The sequence below is a fragment of the Aythya marila genome (assembly GCF_965140915.1).
Source record: "Aythya marila genome assembly, chromosome: 14".
NCBI classification, from domain to species: Eukaryota; Metazoa; Chordata; class Aves; order Anseriformes; family Anatidae; genus Aythya; species Aythya marila.
The window spans coordinates 5,863,571-5,890,599 of record NC_139055.1 but is presented as its reverse complement, the minus strand read 5'-3'; the positions used below and the strand labels follow the sequence as shown (position 1 = coordinate 5,890,599).

General features: G+C 50.7%; 1 protein-coding gene across 2 annotated transcripts in view; it reads right to left on the bottom strand.

Annotated features, from left to right (window-relative positions):
* KCNIP1 (potassium voltage-gated channel interacting protein 1) overlaps window positions 1-27,029 on the bottom strand; it is a gene marked incomplete at its 5' end in the record, with an annotated part of 372,336 nt that overhangs the window by 209,221 nt on the left and 136,086 nt on the right. The window contains one exon of one of the 2 annotated variants that reach the window (XM_082771655.1): window positions 26,291-26,403. The exons of the other annotated variant lie outside the window; for it this stretch is intronic. Coding sequence (XP_082627781.1) covers window positions 26,291-26,351 — 61 coding nt within the window. Of the gene's footprint in view, window positions 1-26,290; window positions 26,404-27,029 lie in introns of those variants that run through there. 2 annotated transcript variants of the gene reach the window in all.

Below are 27,029 nucleotides of genomic sequence, written 5' to 3'. Positions count from 1 at the left end.
ACGCGCAGAACAGCCACAAACATCCTCCATCACTTGAATGTTTTCTTTTGGATTCATTTTCCCTGTTCTGCCCATCAAAAATTTAGGCATCACATCTAAAGAACAGTGAGTGAAGAGCCACAAGCAACCTGTCCTGGTTCTCTTTGATGGACTGTCCTCTGGAGAGTCCCCTTGGACTGCAGCTGGGCCCAAAGTAAAAGCTGATCTCAACACCTACCTTTCAGGTGGCTGGGAGCAGGGATGTGAATCACAGGGTGGGAACTCATACAAATACTACAGGATAAAAAAAAAAAAGGAAAGAACCAAATGGCTGCCACTTAGAGGTAATAATCATTTGGGGGCTGCTGCAGCTGCACACTTTATGCTCAAGTGACAGACACTTGTCTGAAATTAGTACCTACCATTCAAATGCAAGTCTGGATGGATAATATCTACCAGATGCTACAGACAGGATGAGTTTGAACTAGAAGGGCAATTCGTATCCAAAGCCATGTTCAAATATAGTCAGGAGATCAGAAAGCCCTGAAGTCTACAGTACAAGACACTTGATATGAAAGACAGAAACTGGGTGGGTGCAGCCAACTGCAGTGGGATTTGGTATTTTTTAAGGGAGACAGCTTCCCAGGTTTGCTGGCATCTAAACAACAAAAGTCTCACCATGTACAAAAGAGGGATGAGCCCTGTGCCCGAGGGAGTGGGGCCGGGCAGAGCTCGGGGACTTCCCCCCTGTGCTGCTGGCACCGGGCACCCACAGCGTGCCTGGAACGGATCACTTGTGCTCCGCTCTGATGTGTAACCCCCAGCTGAGAAAATGAGGCTTAAAAGGGATGGAAACAAAGATACTACAAACAAAAGCAATGGAGATTTTTTTGCTTTGAAGGAATGCAGATGCAGAACCCATTTAAATGAGAGGGAGCCTTGATTTGATCCGAATCTGATTCAGGTAAGGTCCCTTCAACTCATTTTCTAAATTCTGTTCTTGCTTCTGAGTTCTGCAGCGACGTGAGTGGTAACTCAGGCACAGGAGGAAGAACTAAAGAATTCACAACGAGTCAGCCCTGCAGACCACAGCCTGTTTATCAATCACACACCATGTGAAATTACAGGAATTTAAAAGCAGCAGCAGCATCTCTGGGAGCCTTGTGCAACAGCTCACCCCAAACCCGAGCCATTAAAATGACAAGTCAAACGGGATTAAACACAACTCGTGTCTGTTCTGCTGTGATTACAAACTCACTCCATCATTCCCTGGGCAGTTCAGTGATTGACAGCATACAAAAAAGGGACATTCAGGAGTGACCCGATTCTCCTTGGTGACACAGTTGTTATGATGCTGTTTCATTACTGCCCAGCCTTCCCCCGACACGGCCCCTAACGAGAGGAAGATGTTTCAGAACAGAGGCAGGGTTTCACCTGTAGCTCACTTGCAAAACACGGCACCCAGTTAGGGGCAGGAGCAAGGCAGTGCTGGGTGGTGTCACCTTTACCAGCAAAGGCAAACAAGTCCCGGAGCAGACCCAGCACATCTCATCCAGACAGGGAGAAGGAAGCGGGCTGTGCAAATCCCTGCCCAGACACTGGGAATGGCAAGTCGAGACAGGGACAAGCAGCAGCCAGGCACACCGGGTCACTGCTCCAGCACTGCCAACCCTGGCAGTCAGAGCTGGCAGGGGAGGCAGGACGTCCCTGCTGCCTGTCACAGTCATGAGCCTCTCCGCAAAGGTCAAGCACCTGCAGCTCTCCACGTAGGTTTTTGTTCAGAAGCTCTCCATGAAATGACCCTTTCTTTTAAATTGCCATTGACTGCTGGGTGCTTCAGCACGCAGTTACTCTAAAACAAACATTTTAAATGCTTTAGATAAGCAGCACAGGATGCCTCAGAAACATATCTTTCTTGACTCGGTTTTGTAGCTAATAGATTTTAGGGATTAAAAATGTTCTTCTTGAAAACACCCTAAAATATTTCCTTAAGAGCTTCCTTCAGACAACTGGGACTACCACAGACATGGCCACATTCAGCCAGAATTCATGTCAAGTCCTCAGCTGCCTGCCTTTCTGGGTGCTCCCGAGCACAAGGCTGTCCCCTGCAAGGCACAGCCACAGGGGTATTTAGAGCTTTGCTCTCTGGCTGAGCAGCCAGCGGTACTGGGGGGTTGGGTGGCCCCCTCTGAATGTCTCAGATATAAAATAAAGTTGGGTAAAGATGCATTTCCAAAAATTTCCAAAAATGCTGTGTGACACAGACAGGGCAAAATTGTTCATGATAGCACTGCGTGCTCTGAAATTCAGTGTAGTTACTAGGAAAGTGCTCTGAGATCGGTGAAGGGAAGGGTTGTCTTGCTGTACACAAAGACACGGGAAGGCGCTGTGTACATACCCTAAAGCTGCGGGGTGCAAGGCTGTTTATCATAACTTCAAACTAAACCCAAAGATATCAAAAACTCCTGCAGGTTTTTGTTCATATACAAAGTACAAACCTCAAAGTCATAAGCGATACTACTTTACAGCTTGTTTTTTTCTTTTCTTTAAAGTGAAGTCTTTGGGAAAAGTTTTCCGGTGTCAACAGCCTTATTTATAGTTGTGAGAGCATATGGTGACTTTGGATGGATGTGTTCTGAAACGACAAAGCTGCAGGGAGGCACGAGGGTAACACAGCTGGAAGGAAAGACCTGGTTTGCTGTTTTTATTAGAGTAAAAGAGTGACTGAACAGCTTCAGGGAACTGTTGGGAAATAGTTCTCCAAATATTAAGCTTTGATGCTGCCGCAGGAAAAGCCATGAATTATATCAGAGCTGAGATTATACCAGAGCCTCCGGGATTTGACTGTGAGCCTGCCCATCCATCAGTCGTTACACTTCTGGTGCAACAGCACTGACCTGCCAGAAAGGTTCCCTTCAGCATCCGTTATGTTTCCCTAAGCAGGAGTCACAGAGCGTACCTGTAATGGAGTCGCAGGCAATGGAAAGATGCCTGCAGCAGTCACTGCTGAACATCTTATTTGGGTAAAGGCTTCACCACAATTTCATATACATTATTTTATCTCCAAATAGTCCTCGTGCCTCTCCTGTGCTCACTATTAGGAATTGTCCTTTCCGAACCACCCTATTCTGTTTTACAGAGAAGAAAACAAAGGAGTGGACCAATTTTTAAATGTATTTAGGTACCTGAAAATGCAGACAGGCACCTGCTCGGATTTTAAGAGGAGCCAGAGAAGGTCAGGTGTTTAAAGGAGATAAAAGGCACTGAAAGTGCTCAAACACTTCAGGCATCGCGGGCCTCCACCCGGGAGCAGAGGCAGCCGGGAGCAGACAAAAGGACAACTCCTTGGGGACCTGCAAACTACGATCGCAGTTTCCACAAGCAGCCAAACTGCTCTAAAGCGCGTCTCAGCTTTTATTTTTCTTGAGAAAAATACAGAGAGGGGAAAGCAAGCTGGCAGGAGAACACTTGTAGCATTGCCATGGCAATGACCGTACACTGTAGGATGCGGGGACCGAGCCTGGCCAGCGGCAGCAAGCCGGCAGCTCTGCCACAGGACCTTACCTGCCTGCTTCAAGCCCTGCCCAAACACAACCTGGCACAGCTGTGATCTGACAACGTCCAGCTTTGCAGGGCTGGAGCCACCACCATTCCCGGCTGTCCTTCTGGCATCACCTGCTCCAGGTTCAGCAACTGAGTGCGTCCAACTGCCCTGCTGCCATCTGCAAGGTGCCAGCCCCAGGGCGCCTCTCGTCCTGGAGACAAGGTTCTGCACGAGTAGTGAGCAGTGCAGGCAGCGAGGAGAGGAGGAGGTGTGCCATGTACCAGAGGGGATGGGGATAGGGGCTCAACCACAAGTCCTTGTACAAAACGCTCAGGCCATCAGGAGGTAATTGTCTCCTAAGAGAAAGCCGCGGTAGGAGCTCTCATTTGTGCTCCCGTATTTTTCACCCAACCATGAGCCAAGCCAGATCACTGTGTTACAGCAGGGAGAAATCCTGCAGTGAAGCAAGCGAGAGCACCGAGTGCTTTTCTGCCTGGTTTCAGTGCGGTGCCCCCTGCAGCTGCCTCTCCACCTCCTTCTCCTCCTGCCCAGCACCACCCCAGCCAACACAGCCGCCTGCAAACAACCTTGGCAAACTCTTCCTGAATCCTGCTCCCTTTAGCACCCCAGACTATGTCTGCTGAGGCAAAACACTACGACTAACAGAAGCAAAAACGAAGGCAAACATCATACTGCAGACCAACAGGACCAATCAGAGCGGATCCAGCCGGTGACATCCCGGGGCCGAGGGCACTCAGAGCAGGGCACTGCCATCCACACTGCGCCGGTGCATGCCAGCTGGGGAAGCACGTGGGGCAGGGAGCAAGCGGCTGCAGGAAAGGAGCAAGGTGAACAGAGCCACAGAGCCGCCAGCAAAGACATACAGAGTGCTGCCTGCCCATGACAGACTTACTGCAATGGTCTGCACAACTGAGTGAAGCCTTTTTAGATCTCGCATTAGCTTGTAGTAAGCTCTGTTGGGGTATTTCCCATTAACTATTTCCATTTTTATCATAAATACCTACAGAACAGAAACACCTAGAATTGAAATTTCACCACTTCTTACCATTATAAGACCCAAACTTTCATTCTTGCTAGGCAACAAACCCCAAATTCAGTGCTTAGCCTAAAAATCAACCAAGGTTTTGACTGCGCTACCTTCTGCCCATGCCCGATGACAGGTCACACCCTGACTCCGCTCTCACTTCAGTAATCCTGCAATCACAGCCAACATAGCAAAAACAGGAACAAGGTTTTGTACGTAGTCCTTTCAGTGTTTAAACCTTTCAGTCGTCTGTAGACTATTTGAAAATAAAGGAAAAGGAGCAGTTAAAATGGCAGCTGTTCACACGACTCCAGCAAGTACAGAGATTTGTCAGAAATAACCCATATCCCAGGATCACTGGAACCGATATCTCTGAAGTATTGGGTGCTTTGATGATAACCATGCTTTTGTAGCAGCAGGTATAAAATGGTTGATCTGTTGTTCAAAAACACTGAGTTCAAACCCTGGGCACTGTAGCCACATTTAAAATGATGAGTATCTTCCATTCACAGTGTTATATCACAGCGTTTTATTTTCTCACCCAAGTGTAAAGTTGAAATGTAAAAGAACTCGAGATATTAAATATTTTTTACTGCTCAGACCGAAAGCTCAAATCATATAAAGAAAGGAAGTGCAAGAAACAACTCTTTTGTAAATGCCTGGTTGTTTCTATTGCCAAAATACCAAAGCCCAGCAGCTGAAAACACACCCCAAATGGTATGGAGAGGGTGCCAAGGGCCATCACCAAGTCCATCTCTGGAGTATCCAGTGCTGTACGTGAGTGGCTGGGCGCACGGTGTCTCATAACGCTGCATGGGAACCCCTGCCACCTTCTGATGAATGCGTTACACGTACGAGACAGAAAACGCAGTTTCATTGGATCAAGACTCAGACGTAGCCTGGGAGGTCTCCCAGACAGCCCCACGCATTAACGAAGATGGAGACTTTCCACATGCTTTCCTTCAGCGGTGCTACAATCAGCGTCTCCAAACGCTATTTGGGCGTGTGGCAGCACACGGGCTTGGCACTGCGCAGTAACAGTGACTGACAGTGCGAGTTTCTGAGGCAGCCAGCCCTTGGCTTCGGTTACATTTTTCCTTATGAGGTGCCCCCTCCGCAGTGCCAACACAAAACCCCGTAGTTAATTAGTAACTCCGCAAGGCAGCAGCCTTCTGAAAAATTGCCAACATGCTGTCACCGTATTCTGCGTTCTTCCCAAAACACCAGTCATGGCAGACTTTTAATTCCAAGATTTCTTGCTGGCACATGCTAGAAGACACATTTTTAGAAGGATGCTCCAGAGCACCTTGGGCATCAGCAGCTCCTGTCTGCAGACGGGTAACAGCCCGGGGAGGGGAGAAGCAGCCCCCAGGCGAAGGGAAACGCACAAGGGCCTCCCCCCAAGTGTCTTCTGGATATATGGCTGAGTGGGAAGGAAGGAATAGGTGAAAATAATTTTCTGGTTTAATTAATACAGGATGGGATAAGGTTTCTTCCCTCTAAGATGAAGTGTACAAGTAATAATTAGTAAAAGTAGTACTTGATAACTTTGGAAAATTCTGCCCAAAGCAGCCAATGTACAAACACAGCATCAGGATTTCGTACCAAGATCTGACTAGCTCTCTGAAATCGAAAACAGCCCAAGGGCAAGGGCTCCACGCTGTGCTGAGCTGCGGCCAGGAGCAGGCCAGGCTCAGCCGGGCCCTGCCTGTGCCTCAGAGGGACGCAGAGCACGGCACCAGCTACGAGCAGAGGGCATTACAGCCACACATCCTGGAGCACAGAGACAGCAGCGTGGGGACAGTGCCACACACCCAGGAGCTGTGGTGAAGCAAGGCTCCAGCTTCGGCAGCAGCAGCCTGGCCCCAAGCAGCTGCCCTGCGCCTGCAGGCGGGGCTGGCTCCGAGCTGCTTTAGGCACTGGTGCTGCTGCTGGCTGCATTACTCTGAGCTCCACAGTCAGTCCTGGATGGAAATCATTCTCCTCCTGGCCTGCAAGCTCAGTCAATGTTAAAGATCAAATATCTGCCCAGCCCGTGTTGGAGCGCTGGCGGCACTATTTATAACCTCGCGAACAAACTATCAGCAGCAAGCGGTCTCTGCTGATGGTAATCGAGCTATTTGTTAGCCCCGGGTATTTAAATATAATTACAATTCCTCCTAAAGCTGCAGCTAGGGCGAACCTCGTTGTATCGCCTCTATGTTGAGAGCAATATTATTTAAGATGAAGCATGGAAAAACTTGAATACGGTAAAAAAAAAGAATTTAAAAAGCAGAGTGCAAGGCTCCCATTCAAGACCCAATCTTTAGGCCTGTTCTGTGAACAAACTTGCCATTTGGCGTTGGTTTTAAAGCACAGCTCTGAGCCCACATGTCCCTGGCATGTCACACACGGCAGGTTGGCGAGGCAGCACCCGGCAGTGCAGCAGGATGGGAATTTATTTTGGGAGACACGCTCGGTCCTGGCCCTGCGGCACGTGGAGGAGCACTGCTGGGGGTGAGCCCAGGGCTTGGTTTCCATGCTGTCACAGCCTCTAAAACGTTCTAGAGAGTGAAACACAGGATCCCAACCTTAAAAACAGCACTAAAAATAGGGATTTTTAATTTTTTTTTTTTTTTTTGAATTCGAAATCTTTCCAAAATCTGTTTAAGGACCCTGGTGCTGCATTGAAGGCCAGCTGTCCTAGGGGGCAGGGAGGGCGCAATCCATACCCACTGACACAAGGCCCCACTTGGGCTTCAGTGGCTTAGATCCAGTCCCCTGAATAACTATGTAGTAGCACCATTTAATAATGAATCAAAAACCAACACGCAGGAGTGGGAAACAGACTGCCTGGAATACGATTAAAATAAATTTGATTGAACAAATAAAGTAAATGAAGCCAGATGACTTTCAGCCGGATCGTGGGGGACCGAATCCTGCTTGCTGTTGCAGGGACTCCTTTGCTCTTTTGCTGGGTCTGTGGATCAGTTCACATCCTGTTAGCACAGCCTCTTGTTTCATTTCAAAGCTTTCTGCAGCCCACCCAGCCCGTTACATGGGCCCCCGCCCAGGACAGAGGTGCGATTACCACCGCTGCATTGCTCTGAATTCCATCTATATGAGCCCGTCAAGCCAAAGCGTGCTTCACAGAGCAAAGAAAATTCAAAAACGTTTCCATTTGTTCTTCACTCACAGAAAGCTGAGAGGAATCTGGCCCCGTGCACCAGCCACCAGTGTTACCAGGGCAGCCGTGTCCTGCTGGCGACGTGCTGCGGCATGCGGTTGGGGCCCAAAATGTCAGGTTTGGCAGCTCCAGATCCACCACCCTGCCCCACATCCTGGCTGTTTCTTCATGAGACACACCACCAGAGGGAGGGGTGCCCTGTTCCTTCTGCTGGTGTGGCCTGTCCAAGGCAAAAGGGCCCCCTCTAGCAGTTCTCCTCTCCGCCCTCTTTGCAGAGGCCGAGGTGGTGACCTTAGTTGCACATTGATGCCCATGGCGATGACAGTGCAGTGCCAGACACCTGACTGTGTCCTTTCAACTGACTTCTGGTAGTTCAGGACAATAAGGACAAGAAGATCACTATTCCAACCTCATTTCATCATGAGCCTCAAAGATGTCAGAAGCAAGGTGTCTGTGCAACACTATTTAAATCCACGTATGCCTCGGGGTGTAATCATACATTATTCCTAAGCGGGACCCTGGTTTTATCCCTACTGCAGGGTGGGAAAGCTCTGGGGATAACTTGCTGGCTCTACCAGTACAGGGCTGGGGGTGGGAGGGAGGGAGAGGAACGGGTGGTCTCAAAATGCAGGCCCTGTTATTCTCCTGGCACAGGTTACCCTCTGCTACAGGGCTGCTGAAGTACTAATTGCAGACACTCACTAATTGCACCTTCATCATTTTGTGCTCAGCATGAGAGGCTGGGACTTGATTTGTAAAACGCCGAGTGCTCGGCAGCTTCAGCAGAAGTCGATGCAAACTGTGCTTTGATCCTCTAAAGCACCTACAAAGCTGGGAATAACTTGAAAAATGAGGCCGGCGGTATTCTCCCTGCATGGCCAAGTGTGCTGATGGTCAGTGGGATCGCAGCCTTGGCCACAGAGCTGTCAGGGTCGGGGCACCCAGGGCTGTAACGCACACGGTGCCGCAGGGATGGGCAGCGCAGGAAGGCACACACAGCAGTTACCTGCTCACACTTACTGAAAATGTTTTCCTGCGGTGACTTTGCACTGACCATCCCCACTGGAGGCCGTGCTAGAGGTGCCCCGAGCTGCAGACACACACATTAAACACAGCAGGGATTTTCATCTCCAAGCAAAGTACCTCCCAGCACAGCACAACATCCTGCACAGGTAACAGACTTGCCACAGGGGGTTGCTGATCAGGTTAAGCCTGAGAGCAGAACAAGAAACCCCATTGTCAGACGTGCTGATTCTTCGTGACCCTTTAGAACAAAACTCTCAGAATAAAGTCCTGACATCGCATTAACCTTGATGGTGGCACAGCCCTGAACCCGCTGAGAGAGACCGGGCACTGCAGACAGCGACAGAGAAGCTGAGAGCCAGAACTGTGTCACCTCGATCGGCCAGGTGTGGGGTGCAGGGTGTGCGTCCAACACACAGAGCCCAAGGGGCTGGGAAGAGATTGTGCCACAGGGGAACCAAAGAGGGTTGCCCAGGTTTTTAACACAGACGAAGCTTTTACACTACTGCTGTAACTGCCTGGTCAGTAACACCAGGCTAGCAGTGGCCGCTGCCAACACAGGCAACAGGCTGAGGAACAGGAGTGCCATGCTCACCCTTACCGTGCTCCCTGGGGGAACCTGCCCACCTGGGAGAGAGCTGCATGAGTGACCTGCTCCCTTCTGATGTCTCACCAACCATTTCACCTTTTTAAAAAAAAAACAGATTTTGCAGATTATTAGAGTGCACGCTCCCCACTACCAACACATCTGGGTGTTTCTGTATAGCCACCATGTGAGGACCTGGGAGCTATCCCCTAGGCACGTCTCCCAGACACACAGGAGGCAGCTCCTCCAAACTCGGGCAGCAGGAACGTTCTTCCTGGCCTCCCAGAACACGCTCTATATTTTTCCACCTCTTTGCTTTGCTCCTGTATTTCAAATCCAGCCACAGCAGCTATCACACACTCGTCCGAAGTCCCGGTGAACACCGAGAGTGCCCTGTTGTCATGGCACCCCCAGGGGCGCGCAGTGCTAGGGGCAGGGAGGCTTCTGCAGCACAAATCAGTGCCTCTCTCAGGAAGCTCACGTCCAGCAGCTCAGCATGCCTTGCAGCATCTCTGCCCCACTGTGCAAGCCGTGATTCTTTTAACTAAAAGCTGGGTTTGCATGCAGCGGATGCCACATCCATGAGCACCCGCTGTGTTTCGGCAGCATGAGCCCCTGGTGCCCACCAGCCTGTGCCACGAGCCCAGGCAAGCAGGGGGCTACTCACTGTCTTCTGTATCCTCTGCCTCACCCCCCAGAGCTGAGCAGTTCTTGTCCCAAGCACACCACAGCCTGCTAGGCTCTCCCAGGCTGCGGATCAAAGCTCCACAAGGCAGGAGAGCAGCACACTGACTGCACTTGAAAAAAATGGATTTCACGCCTTCTCCGAATCTGGGTAAAAAGCATGTACCAATAACGCAAAAAAAAATCGTTTTGACACATCTTGCTTCCCTCTAACAGCCGGAGTAAGAGGCAGCCCGGCAGGCTCACCCCCTCACGCCTCTCACCTGCCCAGCTTCGGGTATCCCTGGGAGCACGCTGCTGCTGCTGCTGAGATCCAGGACTAAAGGCAGGCAGCTGCTCAGGGGAACAGCCAGCATCTCCCTGCTCACCTAGGACCACAGCAGCTGGGCTATGTGGGTCTGGAGCCCCCTGCCCTCCCAAAATCTCCTGCCGCCACCCTTGCCCTGCTCTGCTCAGGCTCTCCGTGCCCTTTCTCAGAAGCGGTGCCCCACAGCTGAGCTGTGGGAGCTTGGCAGGTGATGACTTTTTATCTCTGGGGATGACTCCTCTCAGGCTGAACAAAGCCTCAAAGCTCTGCTTTGCACCTGTGGGTCGGGAAATGAGCTGAGTGCATCTCCTTTTCCACCAGCTCATGCTGTCACTGGCAAAATTCCTGAGGAGTCTCCTCTGGGCTGCTGTGCCCAGTGTTTAGGATGAGCGGTGTTTGGGAGGGAGGCAAAGCCTCATATAAATACTAGATCAGAGCAAAACAAAGGTAGGGAATGTTCTGGGAAGAGCACAAGACCAAGGGAAACACAGAGATCTGCCCTCCCAGGCGCCAGCTATTTGTGACTCAGGGACTTCTTGACCTAGAAGTTGTTGTCTTGGATTGAAGAAAGCCCGTGCAGACACCTCAGTTTCATCCTACCATGGAAAATGCTCTCCTGAAGCAGCAGCTGGCATTGGAGCAGCTGGCATTGGAGAGCAGTAAGGCATGCAGTGCCCCTGCAGCTCTCAGTAGCTGTCACTCAGTGTCCCCATGTCACACGAACTGGACACGAGCAGCGCAGAACAGCTCAGAGCCTAAATGTCATCTCCAAACATCGTAAGGGAACTCAGTAAGACAAGGCGCAAGGAGAAGTCTCTCACACGCAGAATGCCATGTTAGGCATCTAAGAAACTGTAAAATTAAGGAATTAATCATTGGGATGGGGAATGACAGTGCCACGAGTATATTTTCTTATGGAGAATTAATTTGCCCAATCCTATCCAAAGGGGGAACACCGTGCTGCTCCCCAGGGCTCCGTGCTGGGGCAGGGAAGGAAGCGAGGACAAAGGCAGGCAGCGAGGGGGAGCTTGGTGTGCAAGGTGAGTGCAGTTAGCAGGCAGCTGTAAGCACATGCCAGGTTTCGTGCCACGAACCCCCAGGCTAATCAATAGCAGCATGCAGAGGGAACCACAAGGGCAACCAAGGGGGAAAAACAAATTGAAAAAAAAAAAAGAAAAGCAATATCTTTTGACGGTCACTGCTTTGGGCAGAGCACAAATAGCAAAGCCAGGAGGGCGATGGTAGCTGGAGAGAGGGTTTGGGGGGCTCAGTCTTTCTTTCAAAGCTGTCATCCATGGTCTTTCCTCTAACCCCCCACCCAAAGAAGTGCCTGCTGTCCTGAGCAGCTGCAGAGGCGCAGCAATGGGAAGGTGTCAGCAGCTACCTCCTGCAGCACGAGAGGTGGGAGGAGGTAAAAACATCCAGAGGAAGAAGCGATTGGGAACGCAGCCGGGGAGAAATGAAGGGGAATCACATGGCAGGAAAAAAGTAGAAAACGAAAAAGAAAGGTTTAGAAAAGAGCAGGATGTTTAAATCAAGAAGCAATTAAAACAATCAGCGCCGAATTGCCTGGAGACCAGCCCAGAGGTTTGGCAGCTTAACAGCGCTGGCAGAACCTGCGTCAGGAGTAACTTCTTCACCGGGGCCCTTTCTTTATTCAAAATGCAGCAGTTTTGAAGGTGGAAGAGCAGAAAGCACTTCAGTGCTTCGTTAAAGGCCTCCAGAGATGCCTCCTGCACATCCCAGCTCACCAGTCCTGTACCACAGCTACGAGGCCCTGAGCCTTTGCCGCAGCGTGGGACCAGCCCACCCATGCCCGCGCATGGCAAACCAGCGCTGCCCGTGCCCAGCTGCTGCTGCCACTTGCTGTCCCCACCTGTCCCCTCTAAAACAATAATAGACCTCGAGGTCTCTGTGACCTACCCCTCGCTTTACCCGGTGTAATACAATAGCCCAGGCTACATCAGCCACTGCCTCTCCAGAGAGCTCCTCGCTTCTGGTGCATGAGGCAAGGCGCTGAGAATAACCCAAAGCGAATGGCGAGAATAAGCAAGGTACCTGCCGGAGGGGTCACTTCTGTCCCCAGCCCAAATCAGAAGCCCAGAGCGGCCTCAGAGCAGTGCGAGGGCCTGATCCTGCCCACCCAGGCTCTGCACACCTCGCTGCACGCACGGGAGGTTTCCAAGCCCAGCCACCCCGGGTCCCTTAACTGAGAATGGAAAAAAAATCACATAAATGGTGTTGATAGTAGAAATTTGTACTTTATTTATTTTTTTTTTTTTTTTAGAGAGGGCCTCGCTTCTCCCTTAGAGCCATTTGCATGTACCCATACCCAAACACTGAGCTGCCTTTGTACAGTGTTTGTCTGTTAGGTTGCATTTTAGCTTATAAATGTATCTAAACCCCAGTAAGGCAAACCTGGCTGTCCTAGCAAGAGACTAACACCATATGCAAATACCAAAGGCCTGGGATCCCGACATCAGCTCGCACCCTTGTGTTCAGAGATGCAGTTCCCCCTCTCACAAGGGTTTTTCCCCACCCCTTCTTGCTCAGGTCCCCGTCTCTTGCCTGCGCCCCAGCCACCACCAAGCTACCCCGAGGGCAGGCAGGGCTGCAGCTCCCTGACCCTCCTGCCAGCTGCTGCCTCCTATCCCACCTTGTTCCTCAAGCCCCGAAAGCCAGGACAGCCCATCCTGGCAGGTGAGACATGGGGCCGGACTCGGCACTTCTTTTTGAGAGCTCAGTGAGCGAAACCTTCAACGCCCAGAGGCTTAATGCAATGAGTCCAGGCAAAATCCAATCTGCTTTTCCACGGGATGAAATGCAGAAGCACAGCTCTCAGAGACAGGACGTGTACTCATGAAGGCAGCTAGCTACAGATATTTCTCCACAGCAATCACTCATAGTCCTACCGTGCTTGATTAAAAAAAATAAAAAAGCAAGCTACAAACTAGGACAAAGATCCCAAAGCTGTCACCTATTCATAAGGGCTGCATCACAAACAGGCAAGATTTTTGAAATCAATAGAATTTTGTTTTTAAAAAAACAACAACAAATTACTTTTGCCTTTATAAATGTATAGCCTTACTTCAGCAATCTTTCTCCATAAGAAAACGTGTGCAGCTCTTGAGAAGCCCACAGATGGCTCCCTGAGATGTGTGTGGTGACCTTGCCACCAGCAGTACCCGAGCGGCAGTGCCCTGAGGCCCTTGGAGCTGCGGTGCTGGTCACTGCCTCCAGCAGGGCTGGGCTTCTGCTTCTGGCCAAGTCACCGGGGTGCCCTGCTTCGGCCAGAACAAGGGAAAATTTGGGCCAGTGCATGCTGCCAGTCAGGAAGCTCTCCCCACATCATGCTGGGCATGGAGCTGTTGGCTAGGTTGATTTTTGAGAGCTGAGTTAGAGGCTGCTTAGAGACAGCCCTGGTCATCCATGCAGCTTGCCCAGACTCGTGGCTAGGCCTATGCAGGGTGATGCAGGAAACCAACCACACACCGACCCTCAGAAGACAAACCAGCTGCCGGGTGCTTTGGGAAACTGGGCAGCGGGTGGCTGCAGACTCCACAGGGCCCTGGGGTGCAGGGGAGGTGCACCTCAACCGAGCACCTCCTGCCTGGAGGTAGCGGCTGCAAGGCAGCCCTTGGCTCGTAGCAATGCACTGTTTGCTCGGCACTTGCCAAAACACCAGCTCCCTCCCACTTCCCTACAATAAAATAATCCAAACTGTTGCCGCTGACAAGGGAGCTAATATTTGCAATTAATTACCAAAAATCTGCTAAGTTTTGTGGATCGCTCGGTGAAAGCTGACAAGCACAGATCAGGCTACAGCAGAAAACACGAGCCACTACGGACAGAAATCCTCCGAGAGCCGCAGCCACGGGTATTTAAATCAGCCTGTAAATCATACAGACATTGCTCATGCAGATGCTCTTTTAAAATAGCTGATGTGATGATTTCTGCCTGACGAGGGAGGGAACGGCTCCGTCAGATGAAGCCCGGCACGGGGCTGCTGCTGGGCCATTTGCCAGCCCGCACACGGGAGCTCCCGCAGGCAGCAGCACTTGGCCTTTGGGCTTCGGAAATGAAAAACGTCCTTTGGAAGAGGACTTTGGGAAGAAAAAAAATATTGTTTAATTACAGGAAAAGACTTAGAGGAATCAATAGGTTCTAATGGAGAGTAAAGTTGGATGCTCCTTTTTGCCGTCCTTTCTGCCAGGGAAGGACTGCACCAAAGTCCACTTGCTGCTTTACACCAAACAACCTTAGCTGTAATAAAAAAGATACTACCAAAAATTTCTTCTTTCTTTTAAAAGTTTTCATCTCTCTTGATACATTTTTCTGATCTGTATTAATAGTTCAAAAGGGACAAAACCCTGCCCTACTTCTGTCTGCCACCCTTGCCCAGGAGGAGGACGCCCTGTCTGGCTTTGAAGGAGCCCCGGGCCTCGTGGAGGCTGCTCTCAACCCAAATATATTTCTCCCCCACCAGCACAGACGGCACCATTGGTTGCTTTACATTCTCTTCCTTGCTTTCCAGCCAGTGCTCCTGCAACACCCCTGGAGAACCGGGGCTGGCAAATCCCCCCAGCCCTCAACGACATGAAGGAAGCTGCAGACTGCCTCGTTTCCACTCCTTCAAGTAGGTTATTGCCACCAAGGGGAGCAAGAGCCAGAAAATTGGTGAATTAACCTGCATGGTAATTGTCGCTCTGCCTGCCTGCGGTACCAAGGTGCAGAACTCCAGACTAAATGGAAATGGAAGACTCGCTGGAGAGAGCCGCAGCTGCGGCAGAGACATGCCCAAACTTCCCGGACTGACCCCGGCTCCACCAGTCCTGAAGCTCCTGGGCCATCTCCTCGTGCCTTGGAGCTTCCCCCAGCACGAGAGAGGCGCTGTGAAAGGCAGACTCACATCCTTCAGCTACTTGAAGTCTAGAAGCTGAGGCTTGGGGAAAACAAGATGCGTGCCAGCTTGAGATGCTCGAATTGCAAATCCTACATAAGCTCCAGCTGGAAGCACGGAGATTTTGGATTTCACAAATCTGCATTTCTGTTCAATGGAGGTGTTCAGGGTGACTCACCCAGCCTGTTTGCGGTGTTCCCTGACACTGCCGTGTGTCGGCAGGTTTAGCACCCGGGACTGCTCACAGCGATATCCCCCGTGTCAGCATGCCAGCGCCATCCTCTCGTGTCAATAGCCAGCTGCGCTGTTCTCAACAGCAGCAGCAAGCAGTAACGCAAGCGATTTCCCTCACATTTCTGAGCATCTCCATTCTGTAACACCTTCTCTCCTGTTTCCACCCAATACACATCTCTGTAACTAAGATGGAAGCAGCAGGGCAGTGAGAGCCCATCACTGATCTTGAAACCGAACTTATTTACAAGGACTGGAAACCTCTACTGTCGTTGCAATAAATCCTCTTTAATTCTGCAAGTACCTCATGTTTTAGGTTCTTTGCTTCAAAGCTACCAAGGCCTGCAGAGACTCCAAGCATGTGCATCTGCTGCACGCTCCAGGAGTCTGTCCCAGAAATGCATATGCATGAAACTAAAAACCAAATAGCAGGGGAAAAACATTTTGCTCCCTTCTCTGGAATGCCTGCAATGAAAACAGAGGAGGGGAAGAGACAATTTTGGCAGCTTCCCCGCATTTATGTGAACCATAAAATGCAAATCGACTTGAGGCTCTCTCACTAGTACAATAAATATTCGGTTAACAAATGCAGTATTCTCTGGGCACCAGACCTGGAAACCACCATAATATTCCCTTTGCTAGAATTCTTTGAGCCGCTTCCTGCTGCCTTTCGCCGCACAGACACCAGCACCTCCGCTTCCCTGCCCCTGAGCTATTCCCTTTCTGCTATGGTTCCTTCACACCGCCTTCTGCAGCAGCAAACGGGTTAAAACCCGACGCATATTTACTGAACATTGGAGAATCAGGGGACAAGGAGAAATGAGAACAGAAAAGCTTGTGTTGGTTCTCCCTGTCATTTAGCTTGAGGCAATTTCACCTCGACTTAGGTGCGCTGCCCCAGATGGGCCTAAGGAGACGTATCAAAGTGCACAGAGCTGGTGCGGCACTGCAATTACTGGAGCAGTTACAGCTCAGTCCCGTTGACTCCACAGAGTATTTCATGGTAACAAACTGATCTTGGGAAGGTGGTGCTGACCTCCATGCACACGTGGCCCAGCCCTGCAGCTTCCCAACCTTCCCTCCCCATCCCCACAGCTGGCCCCTTCCCCAGCTACTCACCACGCCACAGAAATATCTCATTCATCCTTCAGGATGTCTCCCTTATTCCTCCTGAATTGGTAGAGGCCCCTTCCTTATTCCTCCTGAATTGGCACAGGCCCCTTCCACATCTGTCTTGTAGGGATGGAGACAGCTCATCTGTTTTGCTGCCATGTTATTTAACCTACCAGTATTGCAAGAGTGGCCCTGCCCTGACCTCCTTCAGCCACAACGGATGAAACTGCTTCATTCTCTGCTGTCCATGCAGGCAGTAAAAGACTCCCTAAACCCAAGGGGCTCAGGGGAAATCAACTCTCCCGAGCTGCTGGGAAGAGCCAGACCTCCCACCCCAGATGGGAGCAAACCTTTCCCTGCCTGCCCCGAGCCCCGCATCACAAAGCTGCTGCAGGTGAACGCCTCACCAACGTTGCCTGGCGCCAGCCACACCCCTGGCACCAGCCACAGCTCCCCCAAGCCAAACGCCCTGGTTCCAGCAAGCCCACGGGATCCAGGCCAACCGGGGAGCTCCGCAGATGCCCCCATGCTACTGGACAGCTGCCGGGAAACAGCACCCCCACAGGGATTGTAACGGAGGGCTTGGACCTCCCAGCCCCTCAACCCCATCAGGTTTGGGACCTGTAGCATTCAACAAGCCATGGTAAAGCTAAATCCCAGCAAGCAGGTGACGACGAGTTAAGGCAGCAGAACTGTACGGGTGGGAGTTATTGCATGCAGAAGGACAGCATGCTTCTGAGGACGGCCACCGGCACGCTGCAGCTCGGCAGTGGCACCTTCCCCAGCCAGCCCAGGCTGCAGCGCTTCTCTGGCCCAGCCTGGCCTTCCCCAGGGGTCTGATTTATAAGGAAAGGGAGTTCTTTAAACAGACTGCCTTACATCCTGGCTAATAGGGGAGAAATGCAGCCATTAAGGAAATGGGCACAACCTATGCGTGCTCAGTGGAGAGGCGTCTCTTCACAGCAGCATGGGAAGGTGATGGAAGGCCCTCTGGTTGCTTTGTTTTTTCCTTCAGAGATTCAGGAGAGCTTGAAATGTTCTTGCTGGTGGAAAATATTACCGGATATGCAAAAACATCTTATAACTGCTTATATTTTTAGTTACCTTTAGACATATAATCCAAGCATCTTAACTGAAAATGTGGGGCCTGACCATAAGCCACACTGAGCGCTGTATGGTGCCGCTCTCCAAGCAGGAACAGGTCCCTCGGCAGCGACAGGTGCCCACATCAGAGCAGACGCACACAGAGCTGCACCTGCGCCTCTCAGCTCCGGCACCGCTGGAGGCCGGGCAGCAAGGGAGGTGAAAGCAGCAGCCTGGCAGTGAAGGACGCAGCTGGGGCAGGAGATGATCTTGGAAGGTCTGACAGCAGGGCCCCGAGGGCAGCGAGTTGCCAACTTCACACGCCAGCAGCACCCAGCGATCCCCTGGCTGGTGCAAACAAGGCCGAGGAAGCCATGCGAAGTGCTAGAGCTGATGGCATCGCCCAGGAACCCCCATCAGGACTGTTTGCTCCCAGGCGGGCTGTGGTGAGCCCTGTGCAGCGCAGCGCTCCCTGCTGGGGCTGTTACAGTGATGGGGCAACTGCTCGCTGCAGCTTCCTACCTCCCACACCGTTGGGTTGCAAATGGCTCAGCAACTGGCTGGAGCAGCTCCCGGGGAGGCTTTGAAGCTGTGGAAAGGAAAGGATGGAGGAGCAGCCTTCCATCCCGGCTCCAAACCTGCTGTGCACAGACCCCCCTGCTGGCCCCATGGAGAGGAATGGGGCATGTGGGATCAGGGCTGAATCCCTGTGCCTGTCTGTCTGGCGAGATTCACACCCCTGGGGGGATTTTCCTCATGCCCCAGTGCAGCTGTGTGTCTGGGTGCCTGCAGCCTGCTTAGTTCTGTATACACAGTGCTGCGAACCAGGCCCTCTGTCAGCTCACGTGTACAATATCAGAAAGAAAGGGACTCAGGTCCTTGCGAGGGGACACCTCCAGTCCCTGGCACCCGTACCGCAGCCTGGGGGCACAGCCGGCTCTCCCAGAGAAGCACATAAAGGAGCGTGCCGAGGCACTCGGGCCTTACTGGGATTAGCAGGCAGAATCCTTCCTGCACTGACAAAAGTTTCCTGCTTCACGTTGTTACTTTCCACATACCGCTCCCTGTTCCGAGGACACCAGGTGAGGGCCCTGAACTGAGAAGACAGCGCGTGGGGCTGCTGCTCCCTGCTGCATCCTGAGCTTCACCTGCATGGGAAGAAGTGGTTTCCCAGAGGAAAAATTGCCCTTCCCCATGGATGTCTGGTGGCTCCCGAAGTTTTGCAGCTAGCAAGCTAACAGCACGAGTCCCACAGTGAGCAAGCCACAGCCGGGGCCGTGCCAGGGCTCAGCTGACGGCCCCAGAGCCCTGGGGCTGTGCAGAGTTATCGCTGGCACAGCCAGTACCGGGGAGTCTGGCACCATACTGGAGACAGGTGAGGTGCAAAGCATTCCAAGTTCAGCTTCCGAAACGGCACCACATCTAACCAACTAAATTTTGTGAACATGGCTTATTTCATCCACGTCGTCCTGCTCCTAAAACTGACAGGCAGATGAATAGGTTTTGGAGCACCAGGAGCCCGGTGCTCAGCACTGGCCTCATTCCCTTAATGCCATTCCCCCGCTCAGAGGTGACACTCGCTGCTCCCACCAAGAAGCGTGTGGCCGCATCTCCAAGGCATCCCTGGGATCCCTGGCAGCCTGTGGGGCAGCACCCCATTGCACTCTCCCTGAGCTGTTCTCAGCCACCACAGAAGAGGTGCTGTGCCTTTGTTCTGCCTCCCATAGCCCACAGCCCTGCCTGGCTACAGCAGTTTGGGGCAGCTGCCCATCTACTGCCCAAAGAACAAGCTCGGGGGGAGGAGAGCTTTCCTGGAGCAAGAGAAAAGCAAACACCGGTGTGTGCGAAGAGTGGCGGGTGTTGAACATGTCATGAAAGCAAAGTTTGCATTGAGGAAATCCAAAAAGCTGCAGCAGAGCTATGCAGGATATCCCCCCTTGTTGGGGACGGGTCTGTCGTCCCCCCACATATGCCCCAAGGCCCCATCGCACCACGGGCTGGCTGCACCAGCTCCCAGCTCCCCACTGCTCCGCCTTGGACAGGGTGAGGCTGGATGCGGACACAAGTTGAGGGTGGCAAACATGCAGGTACCCGAGCTTTCTGCATCACTGTCCCTTCACGTTCTCTGCATAATGCTTTCTAATAGGAATCACGGCACACAAATACCCAGGGCACACAAAACCCAGGGCTCTCCCGGTGCGATGAAGGCAGCGCGTGAGTGGTTGTGCTGCTCGCAGCCCCTCTAAGAGCAGCAGGCAGCTGCAAGGCAGCAAAGTGTTCTGAGAGTCGTGGGGCGGGCCCACAATTAATGTAAATCCCGATTACTGAAATATTTCAGTTTGAAAAATATTTCACTTCATTGCTGAAAACTATCGTGAATCTTCAGGGTTTGTACCAAAGCTTAAACATCAAAATAAACATTGTGACTGGGGAACAATGCTAGGCTTGTAGGTGGGGAAATGCAACATTTTTCTTTTTTCTCCTCATTTGACCAACATCAGCATGACTTTATAACTTACTTGGTTGACCTAGATCTGCGTTTTATACGTTTTTCCTCAAAGAATTTGCAGAACCCTGTCTGACTCCAGTTTAAAAATGTGTCGATGTTACCCGCTGTGAGGCTGAGATGTGGCCAAAACCTGTGCTCAATACTAAGTCCCAAGCTTTCACATCTACATAGTTAAATATTTTCACTCAAAATCAAAGTGCTTCTCGCTGCTTGTTCCAGCTGTCGCAGAGACACCCAGTAACTCACACTGGAAGAACTGGTGAGGATAAAGGTTGGATAAAGATCACCAAGGCTGCACATCTTAGCTTGGAAAATACTGCCTATTTTACTCTTTTGGATTCCTAAGAAGCACCCCCATCCACTGCTCTTCACACCCCCAAGCTGGGCACACTACAGCACTGCAGGCCGGCACTGGACACCTGTGGGAAGCAATCAGGGACACGCAGAGTTGAATTTAATGTAATCAGGGCTATCCGCCCTTAAGACCAACTGTTTGGGATCACTGTCCCTGGCTGCCAGCAGCTGGGTTTATAGGGAAGCAAACAGGAAATCGGGATATTTCCAAATCACTTCCGACTGCTTACATCACACAGTTTTGTTATTGAGTGCTGCTTTAAACACCTGTTACAAAGATAATTCGGTGGAAAAAGCTGCTGTTACCAAACCCTCAGCTTGCAGCACAATGACTGCACACCTGACTGCCCATCGGGCTGCAGCAGGTGATGACCAGAAAGGACCGGTGAGACAAAATGCTGTGTCAGCACAGTTTATTGGCCCTGGGGCACAGCCAAGAGAAGCGAAACCAGGCAGTTCGTCCATTCCCTCCAGCACCTGCAGCACAGGGCTGCCGAGCACAGAACGGAGCTGCCCCTGCTCGCTCAAGGAGGTAAATGGGAGGGAAACAGAGACCTTAACAGAGACCTTTTCCCATTAGTAAAATACCCAGGAGCCACGGTTGTACAGTCCAGGCCTTTGGTCACACACCTTCAACCCCAGCAGCAGCAGGCTGTCGAGTTTCTTGGAGAAGCAGAAGCAAGAGAAAGGCAACTTTCAAAGCTTTTCTTTCTGCCCAACCTGAACAGGCTTCCAAGGGATAAAGGCAAGTCTGTCGCTGCTCCCGGACAAATTTCAAACGCCCATTGAGGATAAAGCTGCTGCAAAGAGCTTACCAAAACTTACTTTGTAATGGTACATATCAGGCAAAGCAAACATCAGGGCAGCTCCCCTAGCCATATCCATCACTCCACTTGGCAGCTGCAGGTGTGGGGCTGCACAAGACCGAGTCCCCGCACCACCACTGACCCCGCTGCTCTCTCTCTGGCAAGGAACCAGGTTGGTCTAGTGCGGGGACCTGAAACAGTATCCCCATGGGCAAAAATCCCAGGGCTGAAGTCAGAAATTCTCGACTGACTTGCTGAGCAATGTTTAATGGTTTCCTGGTAAGAAAGGCACAGCAAAATACGGCTGGTGAGACACTGAATCTGATGCCTTTGGACAGTGAAAATCAACCTCCACTTCAAAACTAGTTCAAAATTGGTCACCAGAAAAAAGGCACATCTGTTCAACTGCCATCTTAAGGAAGTGAATTCATGCTGTTAGCTCAGCTACAGCTATCCTCTCGGTTATCCTCTTGGTAGCTTGGTGTCGGATCAAAATACGGTTACTCGCATTCAGCAACACTGGTGCTTTCTGCTGGTGTAGCCAGGGTAAGAGCTGGGGCCTGAAGCCTATGGCCAACAAGATTCAGGTACTGGGAAATATCTGAGTTATATTTCACTTTCTTTGGGGATGGGAGGGCGAAAAGAAAGAGCAAACACAACTAATCCTTTACTCTTCAACTGGTCTCTTCTATTGGAATTGAATTTGCTCACAAGTGGAAGTGCAAACATCCCCACCGCACACGGGGAGTACGGCAGGCAGTCAAAACAAGAAATTCACCCTGCTCGAACAATCTGCTAATCTGAACGTTTCCATGACAAATATGGAAAGGGCTGATTCTAGGCACCAATTTGGTTATGACTGGCTGCAGACTGTACAAACACACGAGAAACCTCTATTTCAGCAGCTAGCTGAAAACAGAGAATGCATTTGTGCCGTGCATTATCTGCTGTGCTGGCCCTCTGCTTTTTAGCGTTGCTTGTTGGTTTGGTGTCGGCTTTTTTCCCCTAACTCATTTACTGTTTTATTACTTATGTTTGCTGGAGGATATACAAGCAACTTGAAATTCTCAAGTCCATCTTAATCTTGTATCCAGTGCTAACTGCCAATGTACTAGGAGCACCCTGGGCAGTCCTCCGGGCATCGCCGGGGTTTGGTGCACACTGAGCTTAGTGGCTCTTACCACCCGCAGCATCCCCAAACCTTCCACCTTGGGGTTTGGAAGGTGGCAGCAATGCCAGCATGGGGAGGACAAGGTGGTGGCTCACGGCCAACTCGTCCCCCAGGACCCCAGGGCCCACAAAGGCCGCGATGCTCCATCAATCCAATGACATGAGCGAAGCAAGAAGACTTGGGAGAAAGGGGTGTTACCTTTTATTAGGCCAACTCAAAAAGCTGAAAAAGTCAGACAAGAAGAAACCCAACAGTGAATGAAATTAAAATGCCATCAATTTTGGAGATCAGAGGAAATAATTTCTAAGGAAACATACAAATCCGTGGAACTGCCACGAGGCACTACCGAAGCAAACAGCACAAATCTCATAGACGATCGAGAGACACTCCAGCAACCAGGGAAAGCTTCTGCAGCTCTGACACGAGTCCTGGAAGCAGAAATCTTTATCCCACAGGAATGGCCACGTGGCTCATAACCTGCCTAGACAAAACACCGCATTATATTGGAATAATTTTTCATGTTCAAGCCAAAGGCATGAGATCCTCTACAAACAACACTGCCCACTCCAGGAGAAGAGGTCTTATGCTTGAAGGACCACTGCTCTTGACTTGAAGGCAGTTTCCACCACCTTTACTGATTCAGACTCCCCACTTCCATTAAAGCAAGGAACAAATCTTGTACTTTTGAACTGTTCTGTGAACACCCTTGCTGCTCCCAGCTGCAATGACCAAATGAGCCACCAGTCCCACAGCCACAGTCCCGAACAAAGTGCAAGGGGCAGCAGCTCAAGTGAAGCATTCTCCTGTACCAAAATTTGATGGACTCAGCAGACAGCACCTCAGCCCCCTTTGCCAGCACCCACCACCTGCCCATGGACATCAGCCCTTCTTGGAAAACTCTGGGCTTTGGGCATCACCTGCTTCTTTCACCTGTTCTTAAACCAGGACACATGGATGTGTTTTGCTTTTCGTGTATTACCCCAAAACAGCCTAAGACACACGTGTGAGCTGCTTAGCTAGACAAGGCTACACAAATAGTCTTCAAGCTACTTAGAAGAGCACGTATTTACCAAGATTACAGAGTATTTGCAGAGGTGTGGATCTACCCGTTACAACGATTTCTTCAGGCTCTCATTTTTGCAGCAGTATTTAGTTCCTAGATAAATCCTGAAATATTCAAATAAACACATGGGTAAACATACTGAAACCAAACACTAGATAGCAGGGAATCGAAGAGTGGAATAGCCAACAAACACTTCCCCTACCAAAAGACAGACACAGCAATATCCAAGGGAGCAGCTACATGTGGGCACCGCTGGCACCATGACACGGCAGAGAAGGCAGGGCACAGTGCGAGGGCACAAGCAGGCCTGCCATGCTGCTCATGCTTGGGATAGCACATCCCAAGTGTCACGGCCAGCCCGGGGCTCCCCAGTGCAAGGACATGGGGACACAGGAGCATGGGCCAGCCGGGGCCACCAGCATGGTCAGGGGTTGAAAGAAGTCATCTACAGCCCTCCAGAAGTCCCTTCCAACCTGATGCATTCTCTGAGTCTATGTGGTCTGCAGAAAACAAGAGTCTCTGGAAAAGCCAGAGCATTAACTCATCCTAATCATATTTTAACCACTTCCTCCAATCTGAACAGGGGAAGGGACTGGCTTTCTTGAAGGGAACCTTCACAAGAGGAGGGGCAGGTGGGCAACACTGTGGATCCATCAGACTATACCTAAAGTGAAACCAGCGGGGTAGTGCTGACGGACTTCTGCTGAGCTTACAGGCAAAGAACTGCAGTCAGACCCAGCACATTACTGTTTGGTTGTTGAGAGCTGGAGTGCTCACATCCAGCATAAAATATGAAAATAAAATAGCCCAGGGGCACATGCGGCACACATTCCTCGGCCTCTTCTGCCTGAAGATCTGGGACCTCCTCTGGGCACTAGGTGTAGAGGAACATCTGCTGCTGGCTGAAGTCAGCTGAAACCAGCAGTGCTGCTCTGTAAAGCTCCTGTCGGCCAGGTAAGTGGTGACTGAAAGGTGTGAAATTCTCTACTGGCTTTGAAAGTATCCTGGAAAATCAAAGGAATTTCTTCCAACTTTCTCACTCCAACCAAATGTCCTACTAATCAGCAACAACACACAGATAACACATCAGAGCCAAGAGGAGATAACTCCTGGAACATGGGATTTGATAAATATAGGTGAACAACCACTGCCAGCAGGTATCAGCAAGATTGAATCCCCCTGTAAATGGTAAAACGTGTGCCCAGGTGCTGGGTTTTTACTGCTCACAAACTCCAACAATAAGCAATTTCCTCCATCCACTAGAGAGTAGAGCCAATCTCACGACAACAAAGTGGTAGAGAACAGATACATTCAGCCAAAAATGAGCTACGCTTAGCGTAAACCAGACGCAGCCTGCAGATTTCTGAGAAGGACATGGGATGCTCTGTGGTGCCACTGCGAACGACGTGCCCATGGCTCTGAGCTCAGCCATCTCGCTGTGCCTCAGTGCGACCACGTGCGAAGCGGTGCATAGACAGCCATAGGGCTCAGCTTGTAGCAAAGTCAGTACCAAACATCCCAGGCAGCTGTACACTCGTGGTTGCATTATAAATAGCACAAAAAGATGAACTGTAAAGCAGGCACACACGCACTGCTGTAAATTGTACCCTACCAGGTCAACTGCCCGCCTCGCCCCAGGAGCACGGAATTTTACACCTGCTCACAAACTGAGGTGATCAAACCCCCTGCACAGCCCTTCTCCACTTCTCCTTACAGCAATTACTTGATGTTTGAGATTTCCTCAGTCTTTTTTTCTTTTAAATTGATAGAAAATCCATACCAACTTGCAATTCAAAAGCGTACGTACAGCTGAGCAACGGACCCAGTGGAAACAGAGACCTACCCTAAAAATACTGGCAGACTGGTAAATGCAGACGCTCTGGCAGCAACATTTCCAAATAGCAGAAAGACTTGCCAAAGTTCCAGGGTCTGCCTTTTTGTCGCTTTCTAAACAATACTCATTCTGTATTGTACAGACGAGCCCCCAACAGTGCTTTCAACTTTCTGCTCAGCAGCACCCTGGAATTTCTGAATTAACCCTGAAAGAAATGGAGCAGAGCTCAAGCAAACACTACACAAACCAGACCTCTTGAAAAATCAGCATTTTGCAGGCAGCATTTATGGATTTGAGGATTAAAATCCCTGCGATCGCTGCTTGCTTTCTCATGCTTTTCACGAGCTTCTCCTCCTCCCCTTCCTTCTGAATATATCCTAATATTTTTTCCTCTTGACAATCTTCATAAAACACACATCATTAGCACTGCACACTTGCTGTTGGATTTCTGAATATACAACGTCGCCTCTAACAATACTTTCGCAGAAAGAAACCACAGGGTAGCGGGAAGGATTTGCCGTGTAGCTACATGTTATTCCCTCCTCAGTGGATTTACAAAGCATGGGATTTGGGAATAAACAGGTCTCTTCTGCAAGTGCTCTGCATATGGAGCCACTGAGTTTCTCCTCCTCGTACATGCCTGGGTGAAGGATTACAAGATTTCAGATGGTTTTCACCCCCAAAGCCCCTCCACAGCAATATCCTGATACCCACTCATTTCCTCCACCACCCCACATCCCACTCGCCTCTCCTCTGCAAATTACACCTCACATAAACACTGCTGGGCTACTTGCAAGTGGCACATGTTCATTTTCTCCTCCCTTCCCAATACACATTTTTTCTCCTAGCAAATATACAGAAGAGGCAAGAAAAGCAAAACAGGAGATCTTACCTTTTGATGGTCTTCTTTGTTTCGTTTGTAGAGAGGAGAACGTACCCATTACAGCACCCATCGCAAGAGCTACTCGTGAGTTTTTGGGGAGGATTTATTTTGGCTGGGGTTTTTCCGATTCTTCTCACTCCCCCCCCTCCCACTGCCAGCGAACAAAATCTACGTGAAATGCCCACCAGAACAAAACAAAACAGAGGAAGTCAAGAGAAGAAAGAAAAGAAGAAAGGAGGAGGGAAAAGGCAAAGCACTGCAGCTCGGCGTTCAGCAAGCGTTAAGCTTTGAGGGCTTTTTTTTTTTTTTTTTTTTTTTTTTTTTAAGTCAACACACATGCACTGACTCACAGCCGGCTGCACTGTTATTATTCAAAACAGCTCCCCATCAAAATTTAAATGCTAGGTAGATTCCCTCAGACCAGAGCTGGCAGCAGATGCATCAAAATATTTACTGGAGCACAGCCACATAAACACACAGGCTAATTCTTCCTCCCGTTCCCTTATGGCTCCAACCAGCAGCCTGGAGGTCTACGGGGAGAGCCTCAATGCATCTCTTCCAGCGAATGCTACAGCCGAGTCCTGGAGACATGGTGAGGGGCGCGGGGGGAGCCAGGGCTTTGGGCTCAGCACCAATTCTGAATGAATGGGACCCTTCCGCGTGGGAAGCGCCGGCGAGCCAGCCGTCAAAGCCCCAGCTGCCTGGGCTGCGTGCTCTGCTAATTAAGAGTCTGACAGAAAGGTAGGAG